This window comes from Gasterosteus aculeatus, chromosome 2 (genome assembly GCF_964276395.1).
Source record: "Gasterosteus aculeatus chromosome 2, fGasAcu3.hap1.1, whole genome shotgun sequence".
Classification (NCBI taxonomy): Eukaryota; Metazoa; Chordata; class Actinopteri; order Perciformes; family Gasterosteidae; genus Gasterosteus; species Gasterosteus aculeatus.
This window is the reverse complement of record NC_135689.1, coordinates 642,961-660,058: the sequence shown is the minus strand read 5'-3', so window position 1 is coordinate 660,058 and position 17,098 is coordinate 642,961. Positions and strand designations below refer to the sequence as shown.

The 17,098-nt window shown below is 47.3% G+C and overlaps 1 protein-coding gene across 4 annotated transcripts; it reads left to right on the top strand.

The window, feature by feature from the left end:
* The first annotated feature begins 95 nt into the window (after positions 1-95).
* On the top strand, positions 96-16,757 carry gripap1 (GRIP1 associated protein 1). 4 transcript variants are annotated; one of them, XM_078081162.1, is made up of 29 exons: positions 96-369; positions 998-1,064; positions 1,191-1,252; positions 1,431-1,457; positions 1,690-1,797; positions 2,940-3,096; positions 3,567-3,706; positions 3,878-3,917; positions 6,261-6,331; positions 6,464-6,511; positions 6,617-6,648; positions 6,785-6,832; positions 7,059-7,158; positions 7,439-7,516; positions 8,655-8,747; positions 10,107-10,241; positions 10,316-10,411; positions 10,954-11,064; positions 11,286-11,387; positions 11,460-11,573; positions 11,659-11,736; positions 12,503-12,598; positions 12,929-12,985; positions 13,083-13,182; positions 13,900-14,030; positions 14,327-14,443; positions 14,777-14,870; positions 14,995-15,185; positions 15,263-16,757. In XM_078081162.1, exons 1-29 carry the CDS (start codon positions 322-324, stop codon positions 15,329-15,331), a joined length of 2,610 nt encoding a protein of 869 aa, XP_077937288.1. In that variant the 5' UTR covers positions 96-321; the 3' UTR covers positions 15,332-16,757. The 4 variants fall into 4 exon arrangements, with proteins under 4 accessions (XP_077937288.1, XP_040049347.2, XP_077937297.1 ...); XM_040193413.2 differs by having other exon boundaries at positions 6,168-6,331; XM_078081171.1 differs by lacking the exon at positions 8,655-8,747.
* Positions 16,758-17,098: the final 341 nt, after the last annotated feature.

The window sequence follows — 17,098 nt, the reverse complement described above, 5'->3', positions numbered from 1 at the left end:
TCAAATGGGTGTTTGCTTCATATTACAGCTGATTTAACTTTACTTTGAATCTCTTTTGGTTGTTCTGTCCCCGTCTCATTATGTGTCTAATCACCATATTACACAATCAGAAAAAAATCCAAATACGTTGAAGAAAGATTTTTAGTGTCACCGTGACTTGTAGTGAACTATTTTCACAATAAATCTAAACACGCGTTTCATTTTTGGTTTCCGGGAATCGGTGTCAGAGTGAGACGTCGTCGCGCCGCTGCGCCGCTGCTCCGCTCCGTCTCCGCCGCCGCAGCTAGCTTAGCCTCCTGCTAGCTAGCCGCTCCGGTAAACATGGCCATGTCGCAGGCTCTGTCGGAGGAGGAGTTCCATCGGATGCAGGTGAGGCCTACGAACGCAACAGGTGTGCCCGCAGGTGTGCGTATCGGTTGCCGGAATAACGCGCGCTACCTGTCAGTGCTGCTGCCAGGGGCGGCACCGCCGGCGGGGACGTTAGCTCGCGCATGCTAACCGTAACCTAACCTATGCTAACCGAACTGCCGTTGGCAGCTAACGGGTTTTTAAACGTTATTCTCCGAGTGACGTCACGTCAATCTAAACCGAGGTATCGATCAGATCGATCACACACTGATGGGGTCGTTTGTGACCGACAGTGTAACGGCGGGTCATGCAAGCCGGCTGGTTCGTTGGTTTTCTGGTCTGCTTTAGTTTAGCTTAGCTTAGCATAGCTTAGCTTAGCCCATGGGAGGAAAGGAATGGTTCCGTGTTGCTCACCGGAAGCTAACGCTTGTTTGTAGCCTCGAGCTACAGCGTCAGCATCCACGAGCCGACGTGCATGCATGTAGCATAGCATAAAGAAGTACTCACTGCAGTACAAATACACACAGTGAAGATACTCTAGTACCCGATAAAGTACTGCGTTCAAAATGCAGTAAGCGTACACACGTGTATTGATAGATGTGTGTGTGTGTGTGTGTGTGTGTGTGTGTGTGTGTGTGTGTGTGTTCAGACTCAGCTGTTGGAGCTTCGGACTCAGAACTATCAGCTGTCTGATGAACTCAGGAAGAACTCAACAGGTAAATGTGTTATTAAATATATGTGTACTTCTATGCTGATTGTTTCTGGGAACTGTTTCGTGTTGAATAATGACGCAGTTTAAACATTCATTAGTTAAGAGTAATAACTGATCGATGTGTTTTCAGAACTGAACGCTGTCCGTCAGAAAAATGTTGTTTTGGAAAGAGATTTTATCAAAGCACAGAAGGTAATAATTTATATTTGTTATTATAATTCATTTTATGAACAGAAATGAATTAGTTTCACCGGATAGTTTAATTTCTTTGTGAAGCCTCCTGATTTTAAATCAGATTATCAAATCTAACTTGTATCTCAAACCTGTCGTTTGTTCTAAATAATATTTTTATTTATTATTTTTCCTTCAGGCTTTGAATAAGAGCAAAAAAGCTCAGGTGAGTTTTCATTGTCGACTGTTTTAATCCAGAATTCTTTTTAAACATTTGATTGTATTTTCAGTATTTTTAGCATTGTTCTATTTATTTGAGGAATTCAATTTCACGTTTTACACGTTTTGTTTTATTTTTGTCGTGATCTCATGCAGCATTCATTTGGTGCAAAGACGATGCACAATAAAGTCTAACACGTATTGGTATCTATTGATCCCACTTGTTGCCGTGGTTACAGGAGGTGGAGGCGTTGCTGAGTGAGAACGAGATGCTTCAGGGGAAACTCCACAGTCAGGAGGAGGACTTCCGCCTGCAGAACAGCACGCTGATGACGGAGCTCTCCAAGGTACCGCCCACTTTAGAGGGGGGCACTATAGCTGTGTCTCGTTTGGTGGGCTGCATCCTAAGGAGGACCCGGCCTTCTGGTCTCCATGGGCCGGGTCCTCTAGAGGCTGAACCACACCAAGCGGTCTGTGAAAGGAGACCGCCCCCAAAGTCTGGCCTACGGGGGGACGGCGACATCAGCTTTACCTCCGCTGCTCCTGTTGCCTAGCAACCTGCTGTGCTTAACAGTAATAGTAGTAAAATAGTAATAAGTAAATAAAATAAGATAAGTAAAATAGTAGTAAACAGCAGAGAGGTCCAGAAGGACGAGGACAGAGGAGAGAGAGGAGCTCTAGCAGTGTGGAGCTGCTCTGAGACAGCGAGGAGAGCAGTCTCTGTGGAACGGCCTTGAAGCCTGACTGGTGGGGGTCAAGGAGGTTGTTATGGTGGAGATAAGAGGAGAGCTGGTTAAAGATCACACGTTCAAGAGTTTTGGACAATCAGGGAAGAAGAGAGGAGGTCTGTAGTTGTGTTCTTCAGACGGGTTGAGGGTGGGTTTCTTCAGGAGAGGGTTGACTCTTCTCCTTCAGAGAAAACATCCAGATAACAGAGCGTTGTTGATGAGACAGGTGAGGAAAGGAAGAAGGTCGGGAGTGATAGATTGTAGAAGATGTGATGGAATGGGGTCAAGAGGGCAGGTGGTTGGACGGGCAGAGGTTACTAGGGTAAGAACTTGGTTAGGAGACGGGGGGTGAAGGAGGAGAGTGAGGGCGATAGAGGTGAAGCCAGTGGGACACGAGTAGGAGGAGGTGGGTTTGAGAAAGAGGAGCGTATGTCAGCTATTTTCTTGGTGAAGTAGTTGACAAAGTCTCCTCGAAGAAGGGTGGAGGGGGGAGGAGGACTAGGGGCTTCGAGGAGGTTGGAGAAGATCAAAAATAGTTTCTTGGGGTCAGAAAATGAAGATTGGATTCTGGATCGGTAGAAAGAGCTTTTGGCAGCAGAGACAGAAGCAGAAAAAGAGGAGAGGAGAGATTGAAACACAAGCAGGTCATCAGGTCGTTTATATTTACACCGTCTCCTCTCCGACGCTCGCATGGCGGCTCTCATGACCACAGAGCCATGTGACCACAGAGCCACGTGACCACCCTTCCCGTTTGTTTCCAGCTATGCACTCAGATTGAACAGCTGGAACAGGAGAACAAGGGCCTGAAGGAGGGAGGAGCTTCCTCAGGCCCTCCATCAAACCCCGCCTCCAGCCCCGTAGACGGAGAGCTGCTCCGCCTCCGGGCCGAAAACGCCGCCCTCCAGAAGAAGATGAAAGGTGAGCTGTGATTGGCCAATGCTGGGGAGGTGGACCCACCTGAGGTATGATGTGGAAGCTCGGGAGCAGAATCAATCGGGATGAACTGTGTCTGCGTTAGTTTTTTAAAAAGACCACAAATGTTTCTAAATGTTTTAATCAGGGTGCGTTTCATTTGTTCACCTGTGGGGGGCGTCGACCTGGTCTTTGTGATTCAGAAGGTGGCTTTTCAGGCTGAAAAGGTTTTAATTAGGGCTGTCATTTTGAAATTCATTAATTGTGATTTAGAAGTTTGTTTTTCTTCTAAAGACTAAATCTTTCAAGTAAGAGAAATCACTTCAGGAAGCGTGTATTTTAGACACAGTTTAATTATAATTAACTATACACATTTAACCACCTTGGAGGTAGAATTCCACCTGTTGAACTAGTGACTCTTCTTTTTAATCAATAAATACACAAATCAATAAGTTAGCTGCAGATTTATCCTTCAGGCTTCCAGGAGCGCTATGACCAGGCCAACCCGAGCGTTACCACGGAGACGGACGGGCCGGCCGCCGCAAACCGAGTCTCTGGCGTCACAGGGAGGGGGGAGGAGCCACAGGCCGACGGAGCCAATGAGAGGCTGGAACAGGTGACTAATAAATATTAGTTTATTCCTTATTCATTTATTTATGTCAAGTCTTTTTTTCCCTACACAGTTGATAATGTTTGTCAAAAACGCTGTTTTTAATTCAACACACCTGAATGTAATGTTATCATGTGTGTATATATATTTATATGATCATCTCGATGAACTCTGCAGAGCGAGGCTCAGCTGGAGCTCCTGGAGAAACCGATGCACGGTGAGTTTACTGCTCATTTATCATTTATTAATCCTCCACTGGGCCGCTGCGTTTGAGGCCGTGAGACGGCTTCCAGTCGTTATGCTAAGCTAAAGATCAGATCTACGAGGTCCTTTAGCTGATGCTTTTATCCAAAGCGACCTTCATTGCATTAAAAATGTCCCACGCAGTAGGAGCGGTGTGCAGCCGTAAGGCGCCCGGGGAGCAGGTGGGGATCAGGTGTCCTGCTCAGGGACACTTCGACATGGGACATGGAGCAGCCGGGGTTCGAACTGCCAACCCTGCGGTTCCCGCACCCTCTCTACTCTATGTGCCACTGTCGCCCAATGGTCTGTTAGAGACCTGTCAATCCGCGTGTAGTAGAGTCATTTCCTCATAGACGTCTATGGGAGCAGAGGAGTCGCCCCCTGCTGGTCACTACAGAGAAGTAGAGTCATTTCCTCATAGACGTCTATGGGAGCAGAGGAGTCGCCCCCTGCTGGTCACTGCAGAGAAGTAGAGTCATTTCCTCATAGACGTCTATGGGAGCAGAGGAGTCGCCCCCTGCTGGTCACTACAGAGAAGTAGAGTCATTTCCTCATAGACGTCTATGGGAGCAGAGGAGTCGCCCCCTGCTGGTCACTGCAGAGAAGTAGAGTCATTTCCTCATAGACGTCTATGGGAGCAGAGGAGTCGCCCCCTGCTGGTCACTACAGAGAAGTAGAGTCATTTCCTCATAGACGTCTATGGGAGCAGAGGAGTCGCCCCCTGCTGGTCACTTCAGAGAAGTAGAGTCATTTCCTCATAGACGTCTATGGGAGCAGAGGAGTCGCCCCCTGCTGGTCACTGCAGAGAAGTAGAGTCATTTCCTCATAGACGTCTATGGGAGCAGAGGAGTCGCCCCCTGCTGGTCACTACAGAGAAGTAGAGTCATTTCCTCATAGACGTCTATGGGAGCAGAGGAGTCGCCCCCTGCTGGTCACTGCAGAGAAGTAGTCATTTCCTCATAGACGTCTATGGGAGCAGAGGAGTCGCCCCCTGCTGGTCACTGCAGAGAAGTAGAGTCATTTCCTCATAGACGTCTATGGGAGCAGAGGAGTCGCCCCCTGCTGGTCACTGCAGAGAAGTAGAGTAATTTCCTCATAGACGTCTATGGGAGCAGAGGAGTCGCCCCCTGCTGGTCACTACAGAGAAGTAGAGTCATTTCCTCATAGACGTCTATGGGAGCAGAGGAGTCGCCCCCTGCTGGTCACTACAGAGAAGTAGAGTCATTTCCTCATAGACGTCTATGGGAGCAGAGGAGTCGCCCCCTGCTGGTCACTACAGAGAAGTAGAGTCATTTCCTCATAGACGTCTATGGGAGCAGAGGAGTCGCCCCCTGCTGGTCACTACAGAGAAGTAGAGTCATTTCCTCATAGACGTCTATGGGAGCAGAGGAGTCGCCCCCTGCTGGTCACTACAGAGAACGCAGCTTAACACGTGAAGCTCTGACTTCATTTAAAGAAGGGGAGCTCGACATGTGAATTTCTGTAAAGACTCGTTAGATCTGCACTAGAGGAGTCACATCTTTATTGATCCGATCGGGTATCACTTTCATGATGACGTCATAGGCTTATCCATTCCTTGTGAATTTGTTTCGCTTTGATTTGTAGGCCAATTATCTGATGCAATTCTGCAAATTGAATGAATAATATACAGCACAGGGGGCATAGATATTTAATTCTACATGTGTTCCTGACAATGGACATGCATATAATACCCAGCTGTTCATGAACAGCTGTTTAGTGGGCCGGACAGACAGCAGCCAGCCTGCGTGTGTCTCCATGGATACAGTGAACGCACCTTGTGATGATGTCATGCCGAGGTTCTTTAGTTCCTCTTGATGTGAGACTCTCAAAGTGAGTACTGAGCAGGAACGGAATAAATGGCTGAGTTAATCAATGTTTCCATGGAGATAAGCCCCTCCCCCTCTAGTCAAGAGCGGATGAAGAACCGCGAATGGTCCGGCAGGTGATGCTGCGACAACCTTGTCTCTAATTTTGTTCTGAAGGCACCTTCACCATTATGTATTAATACAACTAATAATGAATTATTACTCTTTAATAATACTAATAATTATTATTCATCAATAATGCTTTGACCCAAAACCCGATGAGCTTAGTTTTTTAACAGTCCGCATCCTCAGTGCTGGGACGAACGAGATGTCAGTGAACGCATCGCGTGCTCCATAGTTTGCGTCTGGCCCTGACGGACTGGTTCCCCCCCCTTCAGGCCGGTCAGAGAGGAGCGTAGAGGAGATAGTAGCTAAGCAGGCAGCGATAGGCTGGTCGGCTCTCTGTCCAATAACACACTGCTTTGGACCAGAGACGGAGACGAAGCTCCACCCGGAACGGGAGGGGAAGAGGCTGCTGATGGAGCAGGTCCAGAGGGTGGAGGTACTGAGACACACACACACACACTATGGATCCAACATCTTGCATAAACATGAATCAATATTAACATTAAGAGTTTTTGATAATAGGAGATCTTATATAATATAGAAGATAATTCAAAACATTTTGTCTTAGGAGTCCAAACAGGCCGAAGTCACCAAACTCCACGAAGAGATCGCCAAGGTAATCCAGCTATTGATCACTTACGGGTTCATATTCTAAAGGATATTATAAAAATAATGAGAGATTTTATTCATGATTTCCTGTCTCTCTCCGTCTGTCCTCCAGCTGTCTGACAAGCTGAAGAAGAAGCAGGACAGGTAAGACGTGTGTTTAGCCTCATGTGTATTTGTACATAAAGATGTTTGTGTACCAGATGTAGTTCTACTTGAAGGACCATGAAGAAGAGCTTTGATATCGACTGTTTAATTCTGACTTCTTCTTCTGCGTTTGTAGTTTCCAGCGTCTCCAGGGAGAGAAGGAGGCTTTGTACAACGACAGCAGGTCACTACTCTACTTCTACTAGTACTTCCATTAGTGCTACTAGTGTAACCGCTGCTACTACTACACAAGTAGAACTCTAATAGTACTACCACAACTAGTACAGCTGTGCCTACTGCTCTGTTATACTACTACTGGTACTACTGCACCAGTACAGCTACTCTTCGTCACTAGCAGTACTATTCCCTCTGCGTGTTGACATGTTGTTGTTGTTGTTGTTTACCTGCAGGACAAAGATCGATGAGATCAACCAAAGAAAAGAGGAGGAGCTTAAAGCCACGAACATCCGCATCCAGAAACTACAGTCGGACGTGGTGGCAGCCAATCAGGTCGGACTTTAGGGACACAAAGTACAAAGTACAGTAAAAGTAGTAGTACTTTTAGTGAGGAAGTACTCTGATATCTACTTAAGTAGAAGTACAGGTACCACAGTTCAGTAGTACTCCGATCTATACTTGAGTAAAAGTAGTAATACCACAGTGAAGAAGTACTCACCATGAAACTCTATTAGCGTTAGCCGTTAGCTCATTTTAACTTGGAGCCAACAGTATTCAATTGAAGTAGAAGTACCTCAGAAATAGCGAGCTGACGTGTGTTTTGTGTTTTTAGACGACGGCCGAACTGAGAGAGCAAATCCAGAGCCGAGCGAGGGAGCACGAGGTGATGGTGCACACCTTGAGGGACCAGGTAACGCACGCAGACACACACTCTGTAATCAGCTGTAATCACTCAAAGGTCGGATCACTTATGAAACATTAATCAGTATTCATTTATAATACGGGTGGATGAAATCCAGCGTTCTGATTGGTTGTGTGAGTCCCGGTGTACTATTGCGCCATAAAGTCCTGCACACCTGTTTGCGTTGACCTGAGCGTTCCACTTCACTGCGCAGTAACGGTTGACGTTCGATTTTGTGAGACTGTTAGTTGTCGTTTCATTGTTTACCTCGGGGGCGATCCCTGAAAAAAGGCTGGAAATGCTGCTAATTATCGGTTTCGGGCAATGCAAGCATTTGCAAACAAATTTAGGACACCTTTCAGCTAAAGAGGACAATTCAGGTGGACGTCATGAGCGATGTGAATGAATGAGATGGTGCGAGATCTCGCAAGGAGACCTGGGATGTTTTCAGACGCACAAATGAATGTCCAACAACTTGTGGTGCTGTGCTAACTAACCTGGTGCTGCTGTTTGCCTGTTGCATCAACACACGTACAGAACACCCTTGAACTGTAACATCATTGAAGATAAGGTACTGCCTCTCGTACCGTATTGCTTTTATATATATAATATATATATATAATTACTGATATTATGCTAACTGACTTTTGCAGAAATCATGACATCACGGCATCGTCTGTCCTTTGTTATGAAACCTGGAGGCAGCGCCGGCTATTTATATATAACCTTGTATCCTGATCTACAGCACAAAGCGTATACAGACAAACAGATCATTGTCATGTAGCTCCTAAACTGTTCAGATCTCCGGGGAGTCTAATACTGCACATCTTCAGGTTCCGTATCGTTACGTACAGTACCTGTACAGTATCGCAGGCACTTCCTGGTCTCCCGGCTCGCTCTCATCCTCGTTGTCCATTCAAGTTCAAAAAGTAAAAGAAATAACTCATGGAAGACTTGAACTATGATTTCCTGTTTCGCTTTGGCAGTGGACATGCCTGCTGTTATTTCTACCTATTGCTCTGTGTTTCTAACCTTCTCCTTCTCTTCCGTCTCATCTTTTTCTCTTCCTTTGGTTCTGGTGTTTTATTCCTGGTTCTTTGTGCCGTGCTTTCTGCCGCCACCACCCTGCGGCTTATCGGTACTGCAGGCCGCCAATCAGAGCGCAGTCAGTCAGGAGCAGGTGGACAACATCCTGCAGGAGAATGATGCTCTGAGGACTAACCTCGCTGCTCTAGAACAGGTAATAAACCCAGAGAACCTTGAATAGAGCGTCACACCACGTCATCTCTGAGGAGTAACCTCGCTGCTCTAGAACAGGTAATAAACCCAGAGAACCTTGAATAGAGCGTCACACCACGTAATCTCTGAGGAGTAACCTCGCTGCTCTAGAGCAGGTAATAAACCCAGAGAACCTTGAATAGAGCGTCACACCACGTCATCTCTGAGGAGTAACCTCGCTGCTCTAGAACAGGTAATAAACCCAGAGAACCTTGAATAGAGCGTCACACCACGTCATCTCTGAGGAGTAACCTCGCTGCTCTAGAACAGGTAATAAACCCAGAGAACCTTGAATAGAGCGTCACACCACGTCATCTCTGAGTAACCTCGCTGCTCTAGAACAGGTAATAAACCCAGAGAACCTTGAATAGAGCATCACACCACGTCATCTCTGAGTAACCTCGCTGCTCTAGAACAGGTAATAAACCCAGAGAACCTTGAATAGAGCATCACACCACGTCATCTGAGTAACCTCGCTGCTCTAGAACAGGTAATAAACCCAGAGAACCTTGAATAGAGCATCACACCACGTCATCTCTGAGTAACCTCGCTGCTCTAGAACAGGTAATAAACCCAGAGAACCTTGAATAGAGCATCACACCACGTCATCTGAGTAACCTCGCTGCTCTAGAACAGGTAATAAACCCAGAGAACCTTGAATAGAGCGTCACACCACGTCATCTCTGAGGAGTAACCTCGCTGCTCTAGAACAGGTAATAAACCCAGAGAACCTTGAATAGAGTGTCACACCACGTCATCTCTGAGTAACCTCGCTGCGTTTAGTCTAGAACCGTAACCACAGATGGAGGGTTGCAGAAAAGGGGGAGGGGCTTATCTCCAGGGAAACCGTCATTAACATTTCCAGCTCTCTATTTCCTCTTCAAAATATTAAAATATATAACCTCTGTTTCCGGAAGTCTCACATATCCAGAGAAACAAAATGAGTTCATGACATCATCGTAGCATCATCATGAGCTCATCGTTAAATCAACATGTTCAGTGTATCATCTATCAAGATGACGGGTTCATTACAGATGTTTAATAAAGAGTTTCCCCTGTAACTTAATCTCATTGAACAGATACAGGTTAAACTGAATTAATGGCCTCATGAATCTGAAAAGTCCTTTCTCGTTTGGTTCTTTCTTCAAAGAAGAGTAACTGACTTTTAAATGAGGGGTTTGCTGAATGGAGTCTGGCTGGTGGAGCATCTTTGCTCTGATCTAATCTGCTTTGTGTGTCCCTCCCTCCCCTCCGTCACCATGCTGAGCGCTTGTTGTAACAACTGGGTAAATGAAGTGCTTCTTCTCCTCGTGGTGTACAGATCCAGACTGTGAAGACGCAGGAGGTGAATCTCCTCCGCGAGCAGCAGGAGGCGCTCACGCAGGAGCTGCATCAGAGACGAGCTGAGAGGGAAGTGATGTCGGCTCAGAGGGACGACCTGGAGTCCCAGCTGCAGGTACACACACACACACACACAGGAACGAGAGGCCTTCAAGGGGAGATGAGGTCTTCATATCTTCTCTCCTGCAGGAATCCAGTTTTGCCAGCAGGAAGCTGTTGGAGCAGTTAACAGAAGAAGGACAAGAGAAGGAGAAGCTGCTGAGAGACCTGGAGGAGGCCAAGAAGGTACACACACACACTTGTGGTGCATGGAGTAGAGAGGGTGCGCCGGGAACCACATAGTCGTCGGTTCGAACCCCGTTTGCTCCATGTCCCATGTCCAAGTGTCCTTGAGCAGGACACTGAACCCCAGCTGCTTTACAGCAGCTTAAGTTAAAGTGCACCATGCGTTTTTGCCAATATTGCACAGGAATTGGTGACATCGTGTGTGTTATCGGGGGGCTTGTGAGCGAGCTGCTCATCAGCCTGATGGCCTGCGGGTAGAAGCTGCTTGCTAGTCTCTTGCTTCTGGACTTCAGACTCCTGTAGCTTCTGCCTAATGGCCGGAGAAGAGTCTGTGCTGGGGGGTTTTGTCCTTGATGATATCTGGTTCTGCTGGTGGCCCTGGTGGGGTAAATGTCCTGCTCCTGCAATCACACGCTGGAGGGCCTTCCCGCAGTGGAGGGTCCGCGCCACACGGTGGTTGATGGTGACGACGGTCTCCACCTCTGTAGAAGTTGCTGAGAAGCCTTCTTAGGAAGTCTCACTGTTGTGCCGTGTGTCTGCAGACGGCAGAGAAGAGGAAGGCCATGCTGGATGAGATGGCGATCCAGATGAACCAGGAGAAGTTTGACCACAAGGAGGCGGAGTCAGAGCTCAAGCTGCAGCACGAGAAGGAGGTGACCTCCTCCTCTTCTTCTGCAGTTCCCCTTCCTCTTTACCTTCATTGTTCTTCTGCTCTCCTTCACATTGTTAATTAACAACAAATGAAAGTCAAGTAAAGTGAATATTTACACGTCTCTTATCTTCCTTTCCTTATTTTCTCTTTCTGTGACTTGCCTTGTATCCTCTATTCTGGTTGTCTCCTCCTCTATTCTTCTCCTCACCGCCCCCCCCTCAGGTCCTGGGGGTGAGGGCTCGCTATGAGAAGGAGCTTCGAGGCCTTCATGAGGACAAGAACCGCTCGGAGGAGGAGATCCGTCAGCAGCTCCGAGAGGAGAAGGTATCAATATATCTCGTACAAAGATCAATAATCCTCAAATGCACATAATCAATAACGTGATTGTGTCCTGAGGCCCGGGCCAAAGAGCTGGAGGGTCTTCAGCCCCGGGTGGAGGAGCTTCAGACTCAGGTTCAGTCCATGGAGGGAACCAGAGGCTGGTTTGAGAGGAGACTGAAGGAGGCAGAGGTCAGCGCTACCGTTAGCTTAGCATCACTCGCTGCTAGCCATAGCTGTACCAAAAACTCATTGATTATTGATTTGTTCTCTGCAGGAGAAAATAGAAACAAACTCGCTGGAACATCAGGAAGAGATGGAGCGAGTGAAGAGAGGACACACACTGCAGCTGGAGGTACACACACACACACACACACACTCACACACAACTACGCACACGACTACACACACACACACACACTCACAAGGGTTTTGTTGCTTTAGTTCCTTGAGATACTTCCTCATATGTAAATGTGTTGTCCTGACCCCGCCCCCTTTTATTCAAATGAGCCTAGTTGATGAAACAACCAAACGTCGTTCTACCACTAATACCAAATGTTCCAACTTAAACTGAGATGTGGTTTATTTGAGGACCAATGAGGAGCGTTGTCAAACATGAGGCCTGCGGGCCGCGTCCGGTCTCCTGGTGGCGGCTTTAGTCGACGCTCTTTTGTGTTTCATGTTGAGCTTTAACATTTTAAATAGTAAACAGTGAGCGTGTTCATGAGTTCAGACGCTGAGACTTTGTCTTCATAAAGTCATGAAAACATTTAACGATTAAGTCTCCTTATCGTTACCGCCCCCCCGAGGAGACGCGCTGATTACCGAGCTCCTTATCACTTAATTAACAACACAGTCCAATTAGCAGCGGGTCAGGTGTCCCTCCCACCGGGGCGCGCTTGATATAATCACCTGCTCCTTCAGTCCGTTTCTATGAGTCATCGACTCGTACTTATTCATTCTGGGAGAAAGCAGGAAACGAATTGACACTTGGATGATTCCAAAGAAAAATACATTTGAACCAAATGAATATGATGTTGTGTGAGTTGATATCACAATCACTGTGAGGAGTTCCTCCAGCAGACCTGAGATCAGCTCCTCCTCGTGTGTCCTTCCTGCAGGAGAAGCAGTCTGAGATGGAGGAGGTGAAGCAGCAGCTGGCGGAGGCGGAAAAACAGAAGGACGGACACAAGGACACAATCGAGAAGCTCAAACAGGTACAAGTACTACAGCGGATGTACAAGTACTGCTGGAACAAACCGATCAGACATCAGTGCTCTCTGATGAGCACCAGGGGGCGACGTCTCCCTCCAACGCCACAACTACACCTCACAGGTCACATGAACACACCATGACAACGCTGTAAATCCTCACTGACCCTGAACGCGTCACGATGGGACCGGCTGCGCTTTAGCCGTTAGCAGCTATGCTACTAGCTCCCGGTTGATTTAACGCACATTTGACTGAATATTAAAGACGTAGATTGGAAGTTAATCGTCAAACTGATTAAACCGTATTTTGACGTTTGCGTGGTTTCGTCTCTGCAGGAGATCAAAGACACGGTGGATGGACAACGGATCCTCGAGAAGAAAGGAAGTGCAGCGGTGAGTACCGGTGGGGGAGAGTACTTTAAGATCAATCGTGCATGCAAAGTAATAAGTGTGTGTGTGTGTGTGTGTGTGTGTGTGTGTGTGAGAGAAGCTGAAGGATTTGAAGCGCCAGCTTCAGCTGGAGAGGAAGAGAGCCGACAAGCTGCAGGAGAGACTTCAGGAGATACTGACCAACAGCAAGAGCAGGACAGGTACACCCACTGTGATGTCACTGTGATGTCACCGCTTCCTCCGCCCACCCAACAGCAAACCACACTTCCTCCAGGTTTTATTTTGAAGCTTTATAAAAAAGTATAAACTATATTTTATTCAGATTTAGTTTCCAGTCGCGTCCATTTGCAGCTCATTGATCTCCATAAAGTGATGAGGTCCGTTAAGCTTCAGCAGGGAACCCGAGGAGGAACTAAGTGGAGCAGTATTTAAGGCGCTCCCCTGTAAACGCTTTAGTAAGGAGAGACGTGCGTCTGAGACGGGTTGTGAGGTGACCGGTAAGCGCCGGCGCGCTGACCCTCCTTCAGGAGGTTCTGGTTCAGCCCGGAACCTGCTGCTCAATATTTAATGTGGCGCTCTGATTCCCTGAGCTGACGTGGACACACTGGCGTCTGCTGGCGCACACGCACACGCACACGCACACGCACGCACACGCACACGCACGGCGGTGCAGGGCAGTCCTTTGCCTCATGTATAATCTATGAGGAGGGATAAATGTTTAAGAGGCTACTGCACATAAACCTGAGAATCAGAGGCCTATTTCTGCTCTGCCCACTCATTGCATGTGAGGGACGGACCCCCGCGTGAGGGACGGACCCCCGCGTGAGGGACGGACCCCCGTGTCAGAGGGACGTCCATCCCATTTATTTTTCATAATTTGTTAATAAATTGAATAGATGATGAGTCGTTCTCTGCAGGTCTGGAGGAGCTGGTTCTGTCCGAGATCAACAGTCCCAGTCGGACCCAGCAGACCGGAGACTCGTCCTCCGTCTCCTCCTTTTCCTACAGGGACATGATAAAGGAGGCCCAGCCGACCAATCAGAACAAGGTGGGCGGAGCCACTAGTCACTACTACCAGTACTTCTATTCATTCTAAAGTCAGTAAACTGTTACTCAGCGTCTTCATACCAGATAAACAAGCTAAGCTAACGTTAGCGGTCTGAACATCCATAGCCGTGAGCTTATTGCTCTTAGCATGAGCAGCTAACACCTTGTAGCTGCTCTGTGTGCTTCTCGCTTTGAATAAAACTTTATTGAACTCGTACAAAGGTGTCCAGCCGTCCTCCTGCTCCCGCTTGTCTTCTGTCTCCTCGGTGTGACGCTGAATCCCGTTGTTTGTTTTAGTCGGGGGGGGGCAGCCCTCAGTCCCAGCGCCCCGCTGAGCTGTCGGACGACGAGGTGGGGGAGCTGTTCCAGCGCCTGGCCGAGGTCCAGCAGGAGAAGTGGATGCTGGAGGAGAAGGTGAGGAGAGCTTGACCTTCATCAATATGTGAGCAGATCCTCTGAACGGGAACGCTCTTCATGAATTAGTTGTCAAACTCGTGGAATATAATAATGTACTTCTACCTCAGTGTTGTACAAGTGCCTCAAAACCTTGCTTGAGGATTTCCATTTCCTGCTGCTCTACAGATCATTAAATGTAAATAGAATAAACTGATTACGGGTGAAAATACCTGTAAATCATAGTAGAGAAGGCCAGTATTCAGCATCAGGGGTACTTTTGGTATATTACTGCCTCGTAGTACACGAGTTCTGTAAGTACGAAGTACAAAAGGGTTTGTTTTCCTCTTTCAGGTGAAACATCTGGAGGTCAGCTGCTCGTCGATGGCTGAAGACATCTGTAGGAAGAGCTCCATCATCGAGACCTACGTGATGGAGAGCCGCATAGGTAACACACACGCGCATAACCTGCTAAAGCTAGCATGCTAACTAACTAGGCTAAGCTAAGGCAGCTAGCGTCACAGCTGTTAAAGATTGTGTTTACTGATCTCGAGCTAACTTTGTCTCCTCAGACGTGTCGGGCGGCGCCATTGGGGGGCACGGGGGACACGGAGGTCACGGAGGCTCCCAGGGCGAGCGGGGGAGTCTGGGCTCGGTCCTCAGAGATCTGGTGAAGCCGGGAGACGAGAACCTGAGAGAGATGAACAAGAAGCTGCAGAACATGCTGGAGGAGCAGCTGACCAAGAACATGCACCTGCAGAAGGTGAGAATCTCCTGATCCACAATCAATGACCAATGACGCAGACCAGTGGACCTGATGCATCTGCTGTCCCTCTGTAGGACCTGGAGGTTCTCTCCCAGGAATTAGTCCGTCTCAGTAAAGATAGCGGTGCAGCCGGGTCGGGATGAGGCTATCGTCTGGATCCATCCATCCATCCATCCATTTCCTTCGTTCTCCTCACCTGGAAGGAAAAGACCGACTAACACCTGGAACCAACATTTCTTCCGTTTCACATTCCCTGCGCAAGTCGACATGGATCATTCCTGGGCTCAGACTAACATCTGGAGCCTTCACCATCTCCTTATCTTAAGGCTTCTAGGTTACGACTAAATGCTGGAACCTGTTTTTCAAATAAACCGAACCATCGGTAAGTTTTAAAGGCGTAGAAGAAGAAACTTGTTCGACTCATTTATGTTGCTATTGAATGTACTGTAATTAGACTGTACCACCCAGTTCTTCTGGGTCCTGGCTACAACCTGGAAAACCGCCATTGTAACTGACTGTAAATATTTTTGTGACTCAGACTAACCCCGTTTGTTGGGTCCCGGCTACTTCCTGGAGTACAGATCCCTGCTATCCAAACGAATGTCATTTTGTTTGTTTTCCTCGTGCAGTCGGTTGTGATCTGGCTATTTCCTGGGCTCCTTGTATGCAACTTAATACTTAAGCACTGATGCTCGGGTCGTGGCTATTTCCTAAATCCCTGCTGTCCACATGAACTGTTCTGCATCCCTTCTCTTGTTTACAACTTTTCAAACACTGGTTATTAATTCATAATTTCTCCCCGAGCTGAGGCAGGGATGACCGATATATATTTCTCTTCAATTTTCAAACGATCTCACTAATTTGGATGCTTTAGGGGGTTTGTATGGTCAACAAATCTGTTTAATGAGAATTATAACAAACATTCAAAAATTCTGATGATGTGTTTTATTTTGTTTAAAGCGCCACGATTTGTATTAGTGTAATAGTATTGAATTTAATTGCAGCTAAATTCCTGATGTTAATGTCTGCTCTCGCTAATTCTGCAGGGATGTGTCTATGTCTTGGATCACATGAACTGTCACTTTAGTTGTGTATCTTATTTCCATCCCCACTGGACACCAAATGGTGCAGAAAAGAGTGAAAAACTGTCATCTTTGCATGCTAATGACTGAAATCGTGGGCCGTGTCTACTTCCTGCTTGAAACCACGTGGATATTGTTTTGTTTTTAGTTCTCGGTCTGATGTTCACTTTAAATCTTGACGTGTCGCCAGTGCAGCTTTTTATTTCTCTTTTAATGGATTCATTACATTTTCAGATGGCGCGTAAACAAAAGGAAATATTAAATATATCGACTCACTCTGAGGGGGCGGGATCTGTCTATGTGCCGCATGGCGACTTGGCCCGTCACTCTAACGTGTTTATTTATATATATATAATATATAAATAATCTCGTGATATGACTTTAAACTGTATGAAGAATCAACTGATCTATTTATGAGACTGATCATGACGCAAATTATTGTAACATCAAGAAATATTATTGATGATAAAACATTGTGTGGAGAGGCTGACGTGTGTCTGGTTCTTTTAATCCCCCCCCCCACCCGCCCACCCCCCGTCCTTCCCACAATCCTCCCTGCTCGCGTTGATTGAACTCTTTCTGCTTAAGGTGAAGTTTGCAGACGGCGTCTCGGCTTCTCTAATTATCCGTCCAGCACTTCCTGTCCCACAGAGACGGAGTGATTAGTGAGGTGACGCCTTAACGAGATAGCGCCTGATTGGCCGAGCAGAGGGTTAATTAAAGTGGAGGTTTTAATTGAGATCAGCGGAGAGTCTCCGTGACCTCATGAAGTTCTGGCTTTAACGGAGCTGCTGGAGAGAAACTTGCTCCTTCAAAGTGAAGCTCCAC